The following is a 16225-nucleotide window of genomic DNA, read 5'->3' on the forward strand; positions in this document are numbered from 1 at the left end:
AAAAAAAAGGCGGATGTCATATTTTTATTAACAACCAAATTGGATAAAATCATAATAGAAAACATCGTTCACACGTTTATTTATATTAAATACTGAAAGTAAAATATGGCTCCGATATCTTTATTAGAAAAATTGTCGACCAACATTATTATTTAGTCTGGAGCGGTACATTTATTGTGATATCCGAGAAATTATTCTCAGTAATAAAATATATATTCAAAAGATAGTCAAAACTTGTATGGGAACTTGACCCATTCATTAATATTTCACGCACTTCGACACTTATTTTAATTTTTTTTTTAAATACAAAATTATTAAATGCATAGGTAATTTTTCTATGCTACAATAAATACTAGATTGTTATTAAAAATATTGTATAATTTTATTACTTATACAAACAATATAAAAATGAAAAAAAATACCACAGGAAATAGTATAGTACCAATATAGTACGCTGTTATTATTAATAGTACATGTTAATTTAAGGCAATGACTTGGTGTTTACTGACGAAATGAAAAAAGACATGAAGTTTTGTAACAAAATAGCAGATTAATAATAATAACAAACAACAAATGATTTAAAAACAAACTGGAAAATGTAAAGAATCATTGTGATTTAATAGTAATTATGAGTATTTATTTATAAATAAATAATAAAAGTTTTTGGAACATAATGATAATATTATGCCTATAGCTATATTTAACAAGAGATTATTAGTTTTGGTAAATAATACTATCTTCACAATTTTCGGAACATTTTTGCTAAAGCTCTCCAAAAGCCATAAAGAGAAAAAGAAACCTAATTAAAACCGAGATTAAGGTGTAAAATTGTATGTGATTTTAGTACAGCAATATTATGTATCATGCTTGATAACACTATACTACTATGTAATTAACGAGCTGGATAGAAGAGGGGCCTAAATAAGATTGGAGCGCTCTGCTGTGATAGTGTTTGATTTCTCGATTCCTTATTTCCCATATTACCAAAGACTATTTTTATGCTGACTACTGCAGGTAACGCAATTGGTCAATATGTAAAATATACTGATACATAACGCTATAAATATGTGTATAAAAAAGTATCAAAATGTTTAAAATTATGTTTTGCATGAAATTATAATTTAGCACTTGTGCCCCTATTCTACCCTATTCCTTAATTGTTTTACATGATAAATGATATAGTGCTGTTGATTGCGTTTATTTTTTATCCAATTCTGCAGCTACAATGTCAGTGTAATAGCTGCTAAATACAGCTTTGTTATGAGTGACGAGTCGGAAGAGAGTTCCAGTTATCGCTGTGACTTCAGCGTGGAATGCCGACAGACCGATAGGCACTTGCTTTGACCCGCCCCCGCATACCAGAATTTCTTTCAAGAATTCCCAAATTCGGCTACCTGAAAACAAAACATAATATTAACACTGCCCTCATAAATAGTCTTTACTTATTTTTCTCAAAATGGAGGAAGGATTGAGGTGAAAAATTAAAAATTTCAATCATGTGAGTTAAGTACCGAAAGCACAGTGGACGTCCCGAAATTATATTGTAGGGACGCTGGCAATTTCGCCTTAGGAAGTCTGTTATTCCGATGGGTGGTGGATTGCTGCACTCAACATTTTCCAGCCTGTCCGACAGGGACTGTGACAATATTTGTCTTTATTCGAGATCATAGCAATAATATTATGTTTATTGTGCTTACGTGTTTCATACAGTCTATTCTATTGTACGATTATGTAGAAAATAAGTGAAGTACAGATTTTGTACCTAAAGTATCGTATCTTTCAGAGCGAATTCATATGTCCATTCATGATTTGTACCTGAAATTTCTAAAACTAAAAAGCCGAAAGTCCATAGACAATAAGTCGTTAAAAAATCTTAAATTGCACCTTCCCAATGGTGTTCTTATTGGACATATGATACACTGGCTCTCAGGTATAAAAGTGATAAGACAGGAATAATTAATTGACTTACGGACTAATACTCTGACTTTATGCTGCGGGTCCTTGAGGGCTACAATTTGACCTTTGATAATATCCTTCAATTCGTCGGTGAGAGGGTCTTGTTTTAGCTCTGCAAGAAGTTTATCTGTGTCTGCGACAATTTGTTCAGCAACAGAGGGAAGCACCTTTTCTAACGCACTACAAAATATGAGAGATTTACAATACAGTAGAACAGTTGAATCTTGATTATCCGGACTAATTAGGTATGGAGGTAATTCAGATCTCATAAATTATTAATATTACTGTCTATCAACCCTCATTTTAGCTAAAAATGAGTTGAGTATGCCATCTATAAGAATTGCCTATAAGCTAAAAAACCTGAGTTAAAATTCGGCGAATAAGGCAATTTTTGGACTACTTATTAAAAATATTTTGAAGGTAAAGGCAAGCATACTTTGATAAACGTGTTATGCGTAGGATTCCAGTGAGTGTTTTAAAAATAATCATATTGGATTTGTTTTGATTTATTAATTTACACATTAATTGATTACACTTGATTTTTCTTGAAACTAAGAATATTAAGGTTTGATACTGTTTTATCTATCATATATCCCTGTAAAGCTAGGGTTTCCTATGAAAGCGGTACCGTTATATAGCGGCCGTAATGTAGCGGTGGTTGACGTCACTAAAATATCCGTGCAAACCACATGGCGTTGGTTTCCTAGAGACCGTTTGTTGTGAGCGTAATGTCAAAAAGCGGTGCCGCCATTTGCATGATGGCCGTCATAGCGGAACAAACAGTCGTAAAACGTTTTTTTCCTGTGTAGCGGTGACCGTTTTAAAATAAAATATGACTGCAAACGTATTTGGATTATCGAAAATGACGAAATGTTGATTGACTTTATAAGAAATAATGATGCTTTATATAATGTGAAGAGCAAAGTCTTTAGAAAAGCCCAGTTAAAACAAAATCTGTGGAATAAGTTAGTTTAGTACATAATTAAACAATACTGGTGTTAAGCGAAAGTATTGCCTGAATTTTTCCTCGTTGCAGTGCAGACGGCGACGCATGAAAATTTGAAATGCACCCTCTGCAGTACGATTTCTAAATATCTCATTCTACTCCAAACGACAGTTTTCATCTTCCAATGACTCCTCATTTTCCAAATATAGTAATAATGCCTATGTCTAGATCATCCATTCTTTACCGCAATGCGCTCACTGACCGTTGTCCGTCTTTTTTTAAGTTTACATCTCTGTTACCGTTCTTATAGCCGTTTTGTTACGGCCGCTACATAATGGCAACATTTTCTTAAAAAACCCTAGCTTAATTGATCCATGCATTTTTCTATGTAATAAGTATACAAAACTGACTGACTATAGTCAAATCTGGATGATCAGGGTTCTATTATTGAGGTTCTACTAAAGATGAATCATCATAGTCAAAATAACTTCTTCACGAGTTTTGTTCTGCTAATAAAATATGACGATACTTACGCATCGTTGGTGACACCTTGTACAATGATACAGATCTTCTTTTTGAGTTCCATTTTGAACTGCTTGGCAGATTCTTCATTCGCGGCTCCGCAAGACGGGCTCACGAGGAGAATGCAAGCAGACGCGATCAGAGTGTAAAGAGTTTGCGACAGATCCGCATATCGTGACGCATCCATCATTACAGTCTGCAATATTTTGAGAATATGTATAAGTTCTTACAGTTCTTTGATGGATGACATCATGCAACATAAGCATTCATCAATCTAGCACAGGGGTATGCATAATACATGCAAAATCGTAAAAAAAAAACACTTGAACATTTGGTAGATATTTCAATTTGTAGAAATAGTCCTTAATTATGTAAATATGATGAAAAATATTTTCTAGTTATTGGAATCCACTGTCGACCGGATTAATCATGTATTGTACTTTGATAGGTAGTATTTAAGCGTTTTTTTAGTAATTTTGAAGTACAGAATCAAGTAATGTCTTTTCAACGCTTGCATTCTGACGATACTGTTTTACAGTAACAAGTCATGGCACCTTACGAAGACCCAGAACAATCATACGCTGAGGTTCGAAAACAGATGCAATGATTTTATCAGAAACGAGTAAATATTAGAGTGGACCATGAAGCCTATTTAAGGTGCAGATGCGACGCTGTAATGTATATGGCAGAGCTATGGGAAACTTGAAAGGGATTCTTGAAGGCTCGGGACATTGAAGTTAATCCCTCCAAACCAAAACCCGCCACGCACCACACCCGGTCTTAATCGGGCGTATCACGTGACCCTACATTGGCGATGTGAAGCATCTAGTTAAGTTTTAGACCGGGAATGCCCTAGGAGGAGATACCCAGGACTAAGGTTGCTACGCTCAGAGTGAGCTCTGACTGAGTTTAAAGTTACTTTCTAATGCAAAGTGCCGGGGAGAGAAGAGCACAGGGAAATTATCAAAATAAAAATGATTCTAGTGTATATAAAACAAAATAATGAAGCTAATCATACGGACAGCAAAAATTATGTGAAGAGATCTTCACGCCCGCAGTAAGACGCCGCAAATTTTTTAAATGCAAGATAATTGGCCTTAGTAAATGCAAGATAATTGGCCTTAGTAATGCAAGATAATTGGCCTTAGTAGTAGCTCGGGACAAAAAAGATTGTGTGTGAGTTATTAAAATATTACCTCGGGATATGTCCGGTCCTCCGGCCATTGAAGTAATTCAAGATATGCCTTCGCCAGAGTCTGCGACGTTGTGTTCCTCAAGAATAGACCATCGGACTTGGCAGGTTTAGGAATCGATTTGTCAATATGAGCGACTAACCAGTTTCGGGTCTTTTCCAAACCATCTATTTAAGAAAAATTATATTTTGTAAATTTATTTTCAACCATGGCAAATTGTTCCGAGGACAATAATAAATTTTTCACTTGTTACCAAAAATAAAACAGTGAATAATTATTTATTTATTTATCTCTTATAAGAATGCACTTTGTCAAAATTGTACATGCGCACATCAATATAGTAGACGTGTTTTGTTTATTGTTAGCGGGTATTCGGTAGCTAGAAGTCCACCATTTACAAAATGGAATTATAAGTGGAGCATATAGGCCTCCAAAGAGAGGGTATAATATATATAATATAGGAAATACCGGTTTTCAAAATCAGATAATACCGATATATTCGGTATGAAAGTGGAGACAAATCTTAACGGTTTAATACTGTTCGTTTATATAATCATTAATAATCTCAGCCCTAGGGATTTCAATACCGGTATTCAATTATTCATCGATACCGAAATGCCGGTTTCAAAAATCCTATATACTGGTATTTTTGGTATTAAGAACACACGTAATGTTTATGTTTTTCGAAAATGAATTTGATGTTATTGTAATGTATAAATTTTATGCTGCCAAAATGCAAATAATATATTGACTGAAACCAACAAAAGTTAAATAACATTAAAACAAAATTCCTCAAATATACTTTTTAATATTTATAGTTATATTTATTGATAGGTACTTCTTTTTTTCTATAAGTAATATGTTTTGTCGAATACCGGTATTAATACCGGTTTTCAATAAGAAATACCGGTATTGATATATTCATTCGGTATTGTAATCCTTACGCCCAACTCATCGGGTCCATGCTCTGGATTAAACGACTATTGAAAAATTAACATTAATGAGAATTTGCTAGGTGTGGGACTCGAAACATGAGTGTGGGTGTCTATAATAATTGAGTGAATCAACAACAAAGTTAAATATGCGACTGCCAATTCTACATAATTGTTTTTAACCTTCTATAAATGAGGTTTCATTTTCAAATAGGATCATAATATGTTACCATTCCATGAAAAAATATTAATATTTATCTACGATATTCGTGGGGTTGCTGCCTAAAGTTGGTAAGTCGATAATTTAGGTAATTAGAGTTAACAACGGATTATTGCTATTAACTGCATTTGAATGTATATTGAATTTAAATTAGATTGTTCATCTCTAAATAATGACAATAATTCATTATACAAAAAAAACTTCTTTCAGGCTTATTACATTAATGCAAGACGTTCTTATGTCAGTTCAGCACTTGCAAATAAGTCTCACAGCACAGTACAAAAGAACCTGCAAAGCGAAATGACTTGCAGGTAATTTCATCAATAGCCTTAGTAACCACATTATCAGCTTTACGATCATTTATAAAGGCTCCATTTTCAATAGGAGGATTTTCTTGGTTATCTTAAGTTGTTTTTGACTTTAATTACTTACAAAACTCATCTACCCAAAACAGATATGATGAAAAATAGAATTTGTCAAATAAATATAATAGTTTAAATACTTACCATCTTGTACTTCCAGGAACTCCTTAAACTTGGTCTGCTCATATTGGACACTGTGCACCTGGAAGTGTGGCCTGATCATAGCAATGAGTGTGTTTGCCAAGTCTAATTTAAGCACTTCTAATGTTTCCAGGATTGTTTTGAATATGTCAACCTGAAATGATATATTTATGATTTTATGAAAAATGGATGTTAGCCACATGCTCAACCTATTAGGTCCATATTCTGACTCCAAATACAAATTGAAAAACAATATGTGTATTTGGCAGACCCATGCTTCGAATCTGAGACCCACAATACTATAAGCCGACGCACAGTAGTAGTTCATAACCCACGGACCGCATGCAACCCCCATGATACCAATTGCCACCCACCACTTAAAGAAATGTGAAACATTTTTCCTAACATATGTAAAATAATCTCAGAAACACCTAAGTTTAAGAAAATCACAGATGTATTGTGACCTCACCGGGAATTGAGCAATGTGAGCCAGCCAGTGCCATACGCATTGGACTCCGAGGGTCAGTTCAGTGAAACACGGTAAAATGTTTAACCCGTTAATTATAACTTTAAAGTTTATTGTGCTGCTAGAAATATTACTGACATACGCTGTAGTGTAGTTATATTGTGGTACGTGGCGCATGTACGATGAATATGTGTCATATTGAGTAAAAATATCATTTGCTTCCTTTTCAGTTTGAAGATGATCGGAATGTAGCATCAATGTATGACATAATATGTATCTACCATGTTTAGCCCGCAAACAATTAGAATATTAAAATTATTTTAGCAATACTGATAAAAAGGTTGTGTATCACTACAGTAGAACATCAATTATTGGAGCTTATCAGAAATTACGTTGGTGGGGATGATTTAAGTCTGACGAAAAGAAAATATTAATAACATTTTTACTTCTGGAAAAAACGAGATATTTTCTCAAGACATTCTTTGATTTGAAAATTCCTCAATTTATCTGTGTGTGGTCTGGATTTATAAAAATATTTTTTCTTTGATTTAAATGATTTTATTTGAAAAGTAAAAGAATGGAATCAAAATAATTGTAAAGGGGGTTTTCGGGGTTTCACTGGGTAAAGTAGATTGTACCATTAAGACTTTGTAGAGTCTACTTTGAAGAGAAATGAGCTTAAGTTGATACTGAGGCTAAGAACAGGACACACAATGGGTAAAAGATTTGATGTCCTCATGGGAAGAAGTGATTTGCAGCTCTGCCATGAATGTAATGTTTTGGAGGACATTGTACATATAGCTGTACAACGCCTTAAATATAAACGACACCAGAGTACAGCTGCGAATTGCGGATATCTTTGAGAATGTCGACGAATTGAAAGGTGCCCTGGCGGTGAGTAGGACAGCTTGGCAGAATTGTAAAGTTCTTTAACAGAATTGGAGTGAGGGCCTGATCGGCGGATCCTCTTCTAGATGAGAAGAGGCGATATGACAGCGAGTCGCAGTCAAAGCCTCGGTGAAATCATAAAAAAACGAGTGTTCATATTAATTCTGAAAAAAAATGATCATCAGATGAGGGTACTCACTGTGTCTTCCAGTTTTGTTATATCCTGAATAGTCTCATCACGGCAAGGTGCTGCAAGCTTGGCCATGAGGTCAATCACAAAAGCGGCATATTTTTTGAATTCGATAGCTCCGTTCTCGGCTTGCTGTTTGATGAAGGCCTGATCTAAGATCTCTTCGATCATATCTCGTATTTTCGTGTGTCGGGGCAACAAGATGGAGAATAGACCCTGAAATTACATAGACAATGAAACAAAGAAGAAAATATGTTACACGGCAGGAAACTACTTATATTATTGTAGATAAAATTAATAATTGATTGTAAATTTAAATAGAATACCTGTTTAACATCTTCAAGTAGAACAAGAGCCAAACGGAAGACAGGGGGATCTGAATTTAGCTCTTCACGCAAAATATCAAAGAAAGCTCGGTGCATCGTCTCCTTCACAATTTTCTGATAACTAGAATATAAAAAATAATTAAATGTTGGGATGTACAATTATTCTATTACAGTACTGTGTCAGTAATCCGCCACCCTAAAAACCAGACAAGTGTCCAATTAGTGAAAGCGGTGGATTATAGTGCATACATACAAAATATGGTAAAAATTAAAACAGGTATTTCGTAAAAATAGTTTTTTTTTTGAGAAATTTGTACTAGCAAATTACGGTTTTATTTATAAACAAAATCAAGTATTTACTAAATTATACATATTTATAAACAAAGTTTATTAACTAAATATTAAACAGTAAATCACTTAACACAACCAGTTGTTCAGTGAGGCAGATATTCTTGAATGGCTTAGGATTCCTGGCTTTCTCTATGACCAAAAGCTACAGTTTGTGTGTCCCGGTTGCATTGGAGAATGGCATAATTGTGATGTGGTCCTTGGGCACTTTCCTCCCTCGTACATAACCTGGTAATTTCTTTGCGATGAACGTACGTTTTACGAAGGAGAAGTTTCCAAAATAAACCCATCTCATCTGCGTTGTATACTTGTACATGGCGGACTACTGAATTTGACAATCAAATACCGGCGAATTATAGAACTTGGTTTTGTGCTTTCAACTAGTAAAAATAACGGCGGATTATAGTAGTTGTCGGATAATCGAGCGGCGGATTACTGAGAGTATACTATATATATACTACGTAGAGCTTTTTAAATATGATGTACCCAAAGAGTTTGGACTATATCTAGCAGTGGCGAAGGGTGGAGGTAGGTTGTGGAGATCCTACATAAATAGTGCACACTAAACGTTGTCAGCAACACTTATTTGTTTTCATTGAGTTAAGAATACAAATTGCAGATGGTTTTTAAACTAAACTCTGCCTTATGAATAAATAATTCCATGCCAAGAAGAATATTTTTTATCTAATATCTACTATGGTTTGCTTTAGGCAGGTATTAATTGAATGTTTAAAACTAACCAAAACGATCTGTAATTTGTATTCTTCGTTCAATGAAAACAATTAAGTATGACTGACAAAGTGTGCATTATTTATGTCAGGTCCCCACAGCCTACCTCCACCCTTCGCCACTGATATCTAGATGACGTCTTACGAGGTTTTAGTGTTACACACTTGATGGCGATTCCACAACATCTGAGCATGTCCTCTCATATGATATGTGCTCACTCTCTGTCATGTTCTATGATTACTTCTATAAAGATGTGCTTACCTATTATCTGGTGGTTCAAACGGCTCGAGAATAAACTCTTGGTTGACGGCGATTTCGTGAGCTAAAGCCATATTCTGTACTCCGTGAGCCGCTTTCATTATCTCCGATAAGGATATGAATTGAGGCGGAGAGGCGGCTGTTATTGTTGACCCTCGAACACGGAATTGGATACTCTCCGACCTGTGCCTAAGAATACAATTAATTGTATTATTCCAAAAAAAAAAAGTTACAATAAACTATTGAAAGTTACAAAAGTATGCGTTTGTGATTAAAATAACATAAATAATAGAGTTGTCATCAGAACTACTCCACATCTTTTAGGTAATTTTTTTTTTGTTGAGTTCAGGCGTGCACATAGAAAAGTGGTTTCGGGGATCCAATTATTATGGAAACAATATCCATAATGTTTTTTTAAAGATTTTTTAAGGTGGAGGGAGGGTGAGGGAGGTAGAATGTCGAAAAGAGTGGGTCCATAGGCTCATAGGTCCAACCCGTTCATAGGCTGTTGGACAGCTACAACTTTTTTACAATTTCATTCATGATGTCCTGACGAAGAATAAGAAGAAGTAATAGTCCATTTACCTAGGTAGGTAATTAGTATTTTTCATTTCTGGGGGGTGGAGTCCAGACCAGAAAACCCCACCCTGTGTGCGGCTGGTTCTGGAGTGGAAGGATATCATTTTTCCAACCATAGCTGAACATATTATATATTTCCCTTAGCCATACATCAGTAATGCTCTTCTTATTTTCTAAAACTCTTTCTTTAAGCACTAAATTGCATGGTTGCTACATCAGTCCCATGCAGCATCGTTTCAGGACAAGGAAGTGTGGCACTAAAATATTTTCATTCTGACACGTTTATAGCGTCATGGAAGGCAGCTGTGCACAAACCGCAGCTGTATATACATGGCGGGTGGAGATGGGGTAACTCAAATCTGATCAGTGATGCACAAACCGTCCCAATATGGCATTTGTTGCGGCCCAAAATAACAATTACGTAATCACCAAATTCCTCATTGAATATGACAAAATTCTATTTCCTATACAAAGTTCTATTGTGCAAATACATATGTACGTAATGCAGAGTGGAGAGTGATTGGATTAGCTGATATGTAACTATTATATTAAAAATAATACAATGTATGTCTCGTCTAATATAATCATTATTTTTCAACACTTTTACCCACTGGGGCCGTGAAAAATTAGAAAACGAATAAATTGGTAATTGTTTCAAATAGTTGTGCACCACTGCCATAGATTAGTCATAAACAAATTACATAATCCCTTCAATACCATCATCGCCAGCATTTTTAGCAGCAGTAGTTCATAACCCACAGAGCGCATGCGACCCTCCATGGCACTAAGTATAATATAGCGCAGCAGATGACCGCATGACCATTTATCATTTTTTTTAGCGGAAACAGTTTATCACATGTAGACAATAAAATTATATTAAATACATTTTTCTGTCGGCGCAGATGCTTTTTGGATCCAATAATTGTTAATTTAAAGTTTGATATTTCATACATTTCGATGCATCATTAACACACACTAAGATTAGGTTAGTTTATATTAGGTTAGGTTAGGTTGGGTTTGGTATAAAAATAAAATTGTAGAAGGTCATGCGGTTATTTGCGGCACTATTACCGTTTTCAATTTGTAATATTAATTTCCCATTTGAAATAAATAATCATGATGAGGCCCGAAAATGATTATCAACGAATTCTTGTAAAATACCACGGGAAAATACTATGATTTCTCCAACTAGATATTTGCAACACTTGTGAAGTAAAAGTTTATGTTCGAATAAAATATTTTGTGCAATAGTTCGTAATAACCACTGGTAAAAAGTTCGAGTTTTGTAAGCAATGCTATTTTGTAAGAATAATATTACTAAATATAAATACCTGCCACTGGTAGGCAAAGGGATGCTGGCAGTTATCGAGGGTTCTTCGCGAGACCCCGTCGAAGTCGAAGGTACGCCGCCTTCATCCATTCTCTCATCAGATTTCTCTGGATTTTCTTTATTTGATTCGCTCATATCGCACGACTTCACAACACTAACCTTAAAATTTATCACAAAGAAACACAAAGGATTTGACGTAATCCGTATATGGATTTATAGGAAGGTTCGCGAAGCCTTTATTGCCATTTGAGGTTTGGGTTTTGTCGTCTGCCTTGAAAATGCGTGACTTAAAAACATAACCTAGACGTTTTGTGCTGACGGATAAACTGTCTCAATTAATTTATAAATGCATAGACTATAGATTTAGATAATTTCCATGCGTTATGTGTTTATTACGAGAAATTTGAACAAACGATTTATGCAAATGAGTGATTTTGTCTGATTGTTGACACTGACGTTATTCCATGTTTAAAAATAAAAACGTCAAAACTAAAACACCATCAGCTGATTCATAGTACATAATTTACAATTTACATACTTTACGGTTGAAGGTTACCAAAAGTTTCAACAGATCATCAATAGAGTGTGCAAAATATTATTTTATTATAATATTTATTTTAAAATACCACCACACCACCAAATAAATTAATAATACATTATTAAAAAATTATTAGAATTAATAATAATATAAACATGCACTTTAATACACTATTTCTTTTATTCAACGTTGGCGCGAATCCAGTGGTTCCAGATTCAAGTCCCGTCGGGTGTCGTAGTTTACTAATAAAAAACGACGTTTTCTAGTAGGTATATAATAAATATTTATGAGTTGTGTTCACGTTTACATCCATTTTAAGTATTCACATAATATAAATCAATCAATATGTAGGTACCTATCTAAAGACATTAAAAACAAAATCTGCCTTATTTAAAAGTCGATTTTTAGTAGAACCTCGTATTCTATGGTTATTTATACCTTCAATTAAAATGTAGTTTCGAAAATTATAAATGCCTACTTATTATATTTTTGAATAGGTACATATGTAGATCATATTTTCAATTAGGTAGGTAGGTACTGTATTTTACATAGATTCAAAAAAATGAAAATATCATTTAACTTGAAATATTTTTTTATATAGTGTATATATTATATAGTAGTTATATATGTAATTATGGTGTGCTACCAAAGCTCGATTCAACGTTTCAACGATTTCAAGTAATACACATTTATATTTACAGGAAAAATTGTTTTTAAATAAAAAAATATTAAAAAAATACAGCATTTTGATAGATCAAACCAAAAATAACCATATAATTTACACATTTTATAACACCATTTTTAAATATTTTTAGATACCTACGTATTGTTTATACATGTATCAATAAAATGTATTAATTTTCATTTTTCGTGGTAATTATGTCGCATCCAAAAGTCATAAATGATAATTAATTTTACACAATATTATTTGAAAGTCAATGGTGAAAAAAGTAACCAGATGTACATAAGTATCTTCATAAAAGTTGGTATAGGTACTATTATTTGACCGAACAATATTGTAGAGTTTATTCAATTTCCCAATAATGGGTGATACCACACAGCCCTCTGATTATAAAGTCATTGTTCTTGCTGCACGAAATCACGTATCCAAAATGTATTATCAGCATTTTCATTCTATTGAAGTTGTCGATGTCCATACCATTTTGATTTGAATGTTGTCATTAAGGGGTTGTCAATTTTAAATGCAGTGGTATGCAATAAATCCTTAATTTGCGGTTGAAGAACAGTCCAAAAATACAATTACTCACACTTGACCGGTGCACAGAATATACATTTGAATTTATAACCATATGAAGTTTTGTATTACAAAGAAGATTTTAGTATACCTATAATATTATACATTTAATGCATTCTGTACATTAGCAGGAAGTTGCAGGGAGGTAGTCTGATATTATAAAGTGGTGATTTGCAATTTGAGGTAAAAGATTTTGTGCCAATTATTAACAGTGTTATGGTCTGCCTCCTTCAATGGTACGTCACTATAAATGTTATGTGATTGTTCATTTAAATAATAATAAACATCATTTTTGAGGATGGTGACACGAATACTAGGTGTTTTTATCGTATTTGTGCGGCCCTGGCTTACAAATCCGAGAGCACAAGCGTTAGCTTAGTACATTTGAATGCAATTCAATTGCAGATAATTAAATTTAATCATTGACCTTAATTAAAAATACTTTGTATAAGTATCCCAATGACATATCAATGTCATTGGTATATCCACAATACAAAGTTATGCGATACGATTATGCATAGGTTACATAAAATGAAACAATATATTATTATTATACACAGGTATGTACGAGGGTAGCCGTTTATATTTCGGGAACAAAAAACAAAAACGATTTTTTTATTAATGAAAATAGTTTTATTGTTTTTTTTAATATTCTCCACGATAATTTATATACTTTTCCATGCGTTTGAACTAATCTGAAAAGCATTTTTGCCACTTTGCAGAAGGTAACTCCAAAATATGGTTTTTGAATGCATCAACCGCCTCTTCTGGTGTAGAAAATCGTTGACCACGCAATTTATCTTTGACTGTCGGGAATAAAAAGAAATCATTTGGTGCCAAGTCGGAGCTGTACGGCGGATGGCTCATCAATTTGATGTTTTGAGTACTCAAATAGGCGCTTGTTTGAGTCGATGTGTGAGAGTTCGCATTGTCTTGATGAAGGATGATTTGACGCCGACGGTGCTTTTCCTTATTTCACCAAAAACTTCTGGCAAGCAAATGGTTCTGTTTCTGTACCATTCAGAATTGACTGTTCTACGATTTTCTAAAGACACAGTTGCGACATGGTCCGTTTTCTGAAAAAAACCGGCGACCATTTACTTTGAAGTGCTTGAGCTCGAGCAACTTTTGTTGGTTTAAGCTCATTTTGGAAGACCCATACTGTCGACTGGTGTTTACTTTCGGGCTCATACGTATAGATCCAAGATTCATCACCTGTAACAATCTTATAAACTTTTTTTGAAGCACCTCGATCGTATTTTTTTTAGCATTTCATTGCATTAATCGACACGCGCCTTTTTTGTGCGATTGTTAAATTATGCGGGATCGATCGCGAACATAGCTTCTTCACGTCTAAATGTTCATGCATGATCATATACACGCTGGTGTTACTAATGCCCAGAAATGCCTCAATCTCACAGTATATCACATGACGATCTTGCATTGTCAGTTCACGCACAGCATCGATGTTTTCTGGAGAAACAACCGATTTTGGACGACCTTCACGCGGCTCGTCTGTGAGCAAACGACGACCACTGAACCAGCGATATACCGTAATTTTTAATAGTGCTTCATCACCATATAAAGCACTAAGTTTAGTAATGTACTGTTTCCACGATAATCTAAGTCGAAAGTAGTAAAAAATAATCGCACGAAATTTTTCACGAGTTAATTCCATTTTTGGCTAAGATAAATTTTTCAAATGAATTTAAAAAAAATAAAAAGCGTCTGTTTGTTAAAACGTTCTGAGTACTTTTGCCGTTAAAAATGTCAAACTTCAAAATACTGAAGTCAAATTGCACCTAGCAACACCAGTGTTGCCAATTCCCGAAATATAAACGGCAACCTATGTATCATAATACTTATTCTAAATACATAGTATATTTATTAATAATGACCAGGGCAGTTGTGACTAGTGATACGCCTAATTATTAGACCCTAATAGGACATAACTTAAATTTTTAATAAATGAGATGTCTTTCCACCAAAATTGATTGCTATCACCAGGTTCCAAAGGGGCGGATATGCCGATATTCTGAGTGCGCGGAGCAGTGTAGAGGCCCGCGCTGTTAGGGGCCACTATATTAAAAAATCTCAAAAAATCTCAGCACCCGAACCCCTATTGTGTGCGCGCCCAGTAGAACTACATAGCAATATAATAAATACAATACATCGACACCATATTTTTCTACAGTGGTCCACAATCTATTTGAAAGAAGGGTCAATAATTTATCCATTTTATAATTCTTCACGGGTCGCAGTGGGTAAAAGTGTTGAAAAATAATGATATAATTATTATACTAAAATAGACATAGTACTTACATTTTATTATTTTTAATTTAATTGTTACATAATATCAGCTTCTCCAATCACTCCCCAGTCTCCACTCTGCATTACGTATGTAAATGTATTTGCACAATAGAACTTAGTATATAGGAAATTTTAATTACGTCTCATTCAATGGAAAATTTGGTGATGAAAAAATAGTTGTTATTTTAGGCCGCAACAAATGCTATTTTGGGCTACATGCGGCCCACGGACCTCCGTTTGTGCTTTCTGCTTACACAATGATTCAGAGAGCAAACACTGACAAAATTTGATTTGGATAATAATTAAATTTGAAGTTACATGTATCAAAATTAATTATTATGTAAGTGAATATACGATATTATCTTCTACAGGTAAGTTAAAAAAAGTTAGGAATTTCAGTAGGTATGGTGGGTAATTTGCACCGCGAAGTTGGCAATACTTAAACCACTTTAATCAGCGTTGTCACCGCGAAAACCAAGTTCCATCCTTGCAATCTGTTTTTATCTGTTCCTCTCAATGGCAATATAACTTGTTCGTATGGACTCTAGGTCTAGAGTTTAGAGAGAGACAGATATTATTGAAGTTCACAAAGCAAGAGTAGGTGCGCGGCAAACTTTTAATTAAGTTTTAGAAGAGGTGACAAACAAAGGTGGGCCTCGGATGATACTAGGAGCAGACTTACCTCTCACAGCTTTGGTTTTCTATCTATATATTATAAAAGTCAAAAGACGTTTGT

General features: G+C 34.2%; 1 protein-coding gene across 1 annotated transcript; it reads right to left on the reverse strand.

Annotated features, from left to right (window-relative positions):
* Nucleotides 1-665: 665 nt before the first annotated feature.
* LOC147077741 (T-complex protein 11-like protein 1) lies at nt 666-11897 on the reverse strand. Its single transcript, XM_085940130.1, has 9 exons — nt 11388-11897; nt 9481-9666; nt 8143-8263; nt 7826-8032; nt 6276-6426; nt 4621-4784; nt 3436-3620; nt 1970-2136; nt 666-1394 (listed from the first exon to the last, which is right to left on the reverse strand). The coding sequence occupies exons 1-9, from the start codon at nt 11519-11521 to the stop codon at nt 1198-1200; spliced, it is 1512 nt and encodes a 503-aa protein (XP_085796256.1). The 5' UTR covers nt 11522-11897; the 3' UTR covers nt 666-1197.
* Between the last annotated feature and the right edge of the window lie 4328 nt (nt 11898-16225).

This window comes from Rhyacophila brunnea, unplaced genomic scaffold (assembly GCF_057557595.1).
Source record: "Rhyacophila brunnea isolate RB1 unplaced genomic scaffold, BYU_Rbru_1.0 scaffold_12, whole genome shotgun sequence".
In the NCBI taxonomy this organism is placed as follows: Eukaryota; Metazoa; Arthropoda; class Insecta; order Trichoptera; family Rhyacophilidae; genus Rhyacophila; species Rhyacophila brunnea.

Bases quoted from the DNA above. Each gene is read 5' to 3' on its own strand.
- LOC147077741 (XM_085940130.1), bottom strand. From the start codon at position 11,521: ATGAGCGAATCAAATAAAGAAAATCCAGAGAAATCTGATGAGAGAATG. The intron at 6,427-7,825 runs GTGAGTACCCTC...ATATCATTTCAG, and splicing joins TAACAAAACTGGAAGACACA to GTTGACATATTCAAAACAAT. The intron at 2,137-3,435 runs GTAAGTATCGTC...CATATTTTGTAG, and splicing joins CAAGGTGTCACCAACGATGC to TGCGTTAGAAAAGGTGCTTC.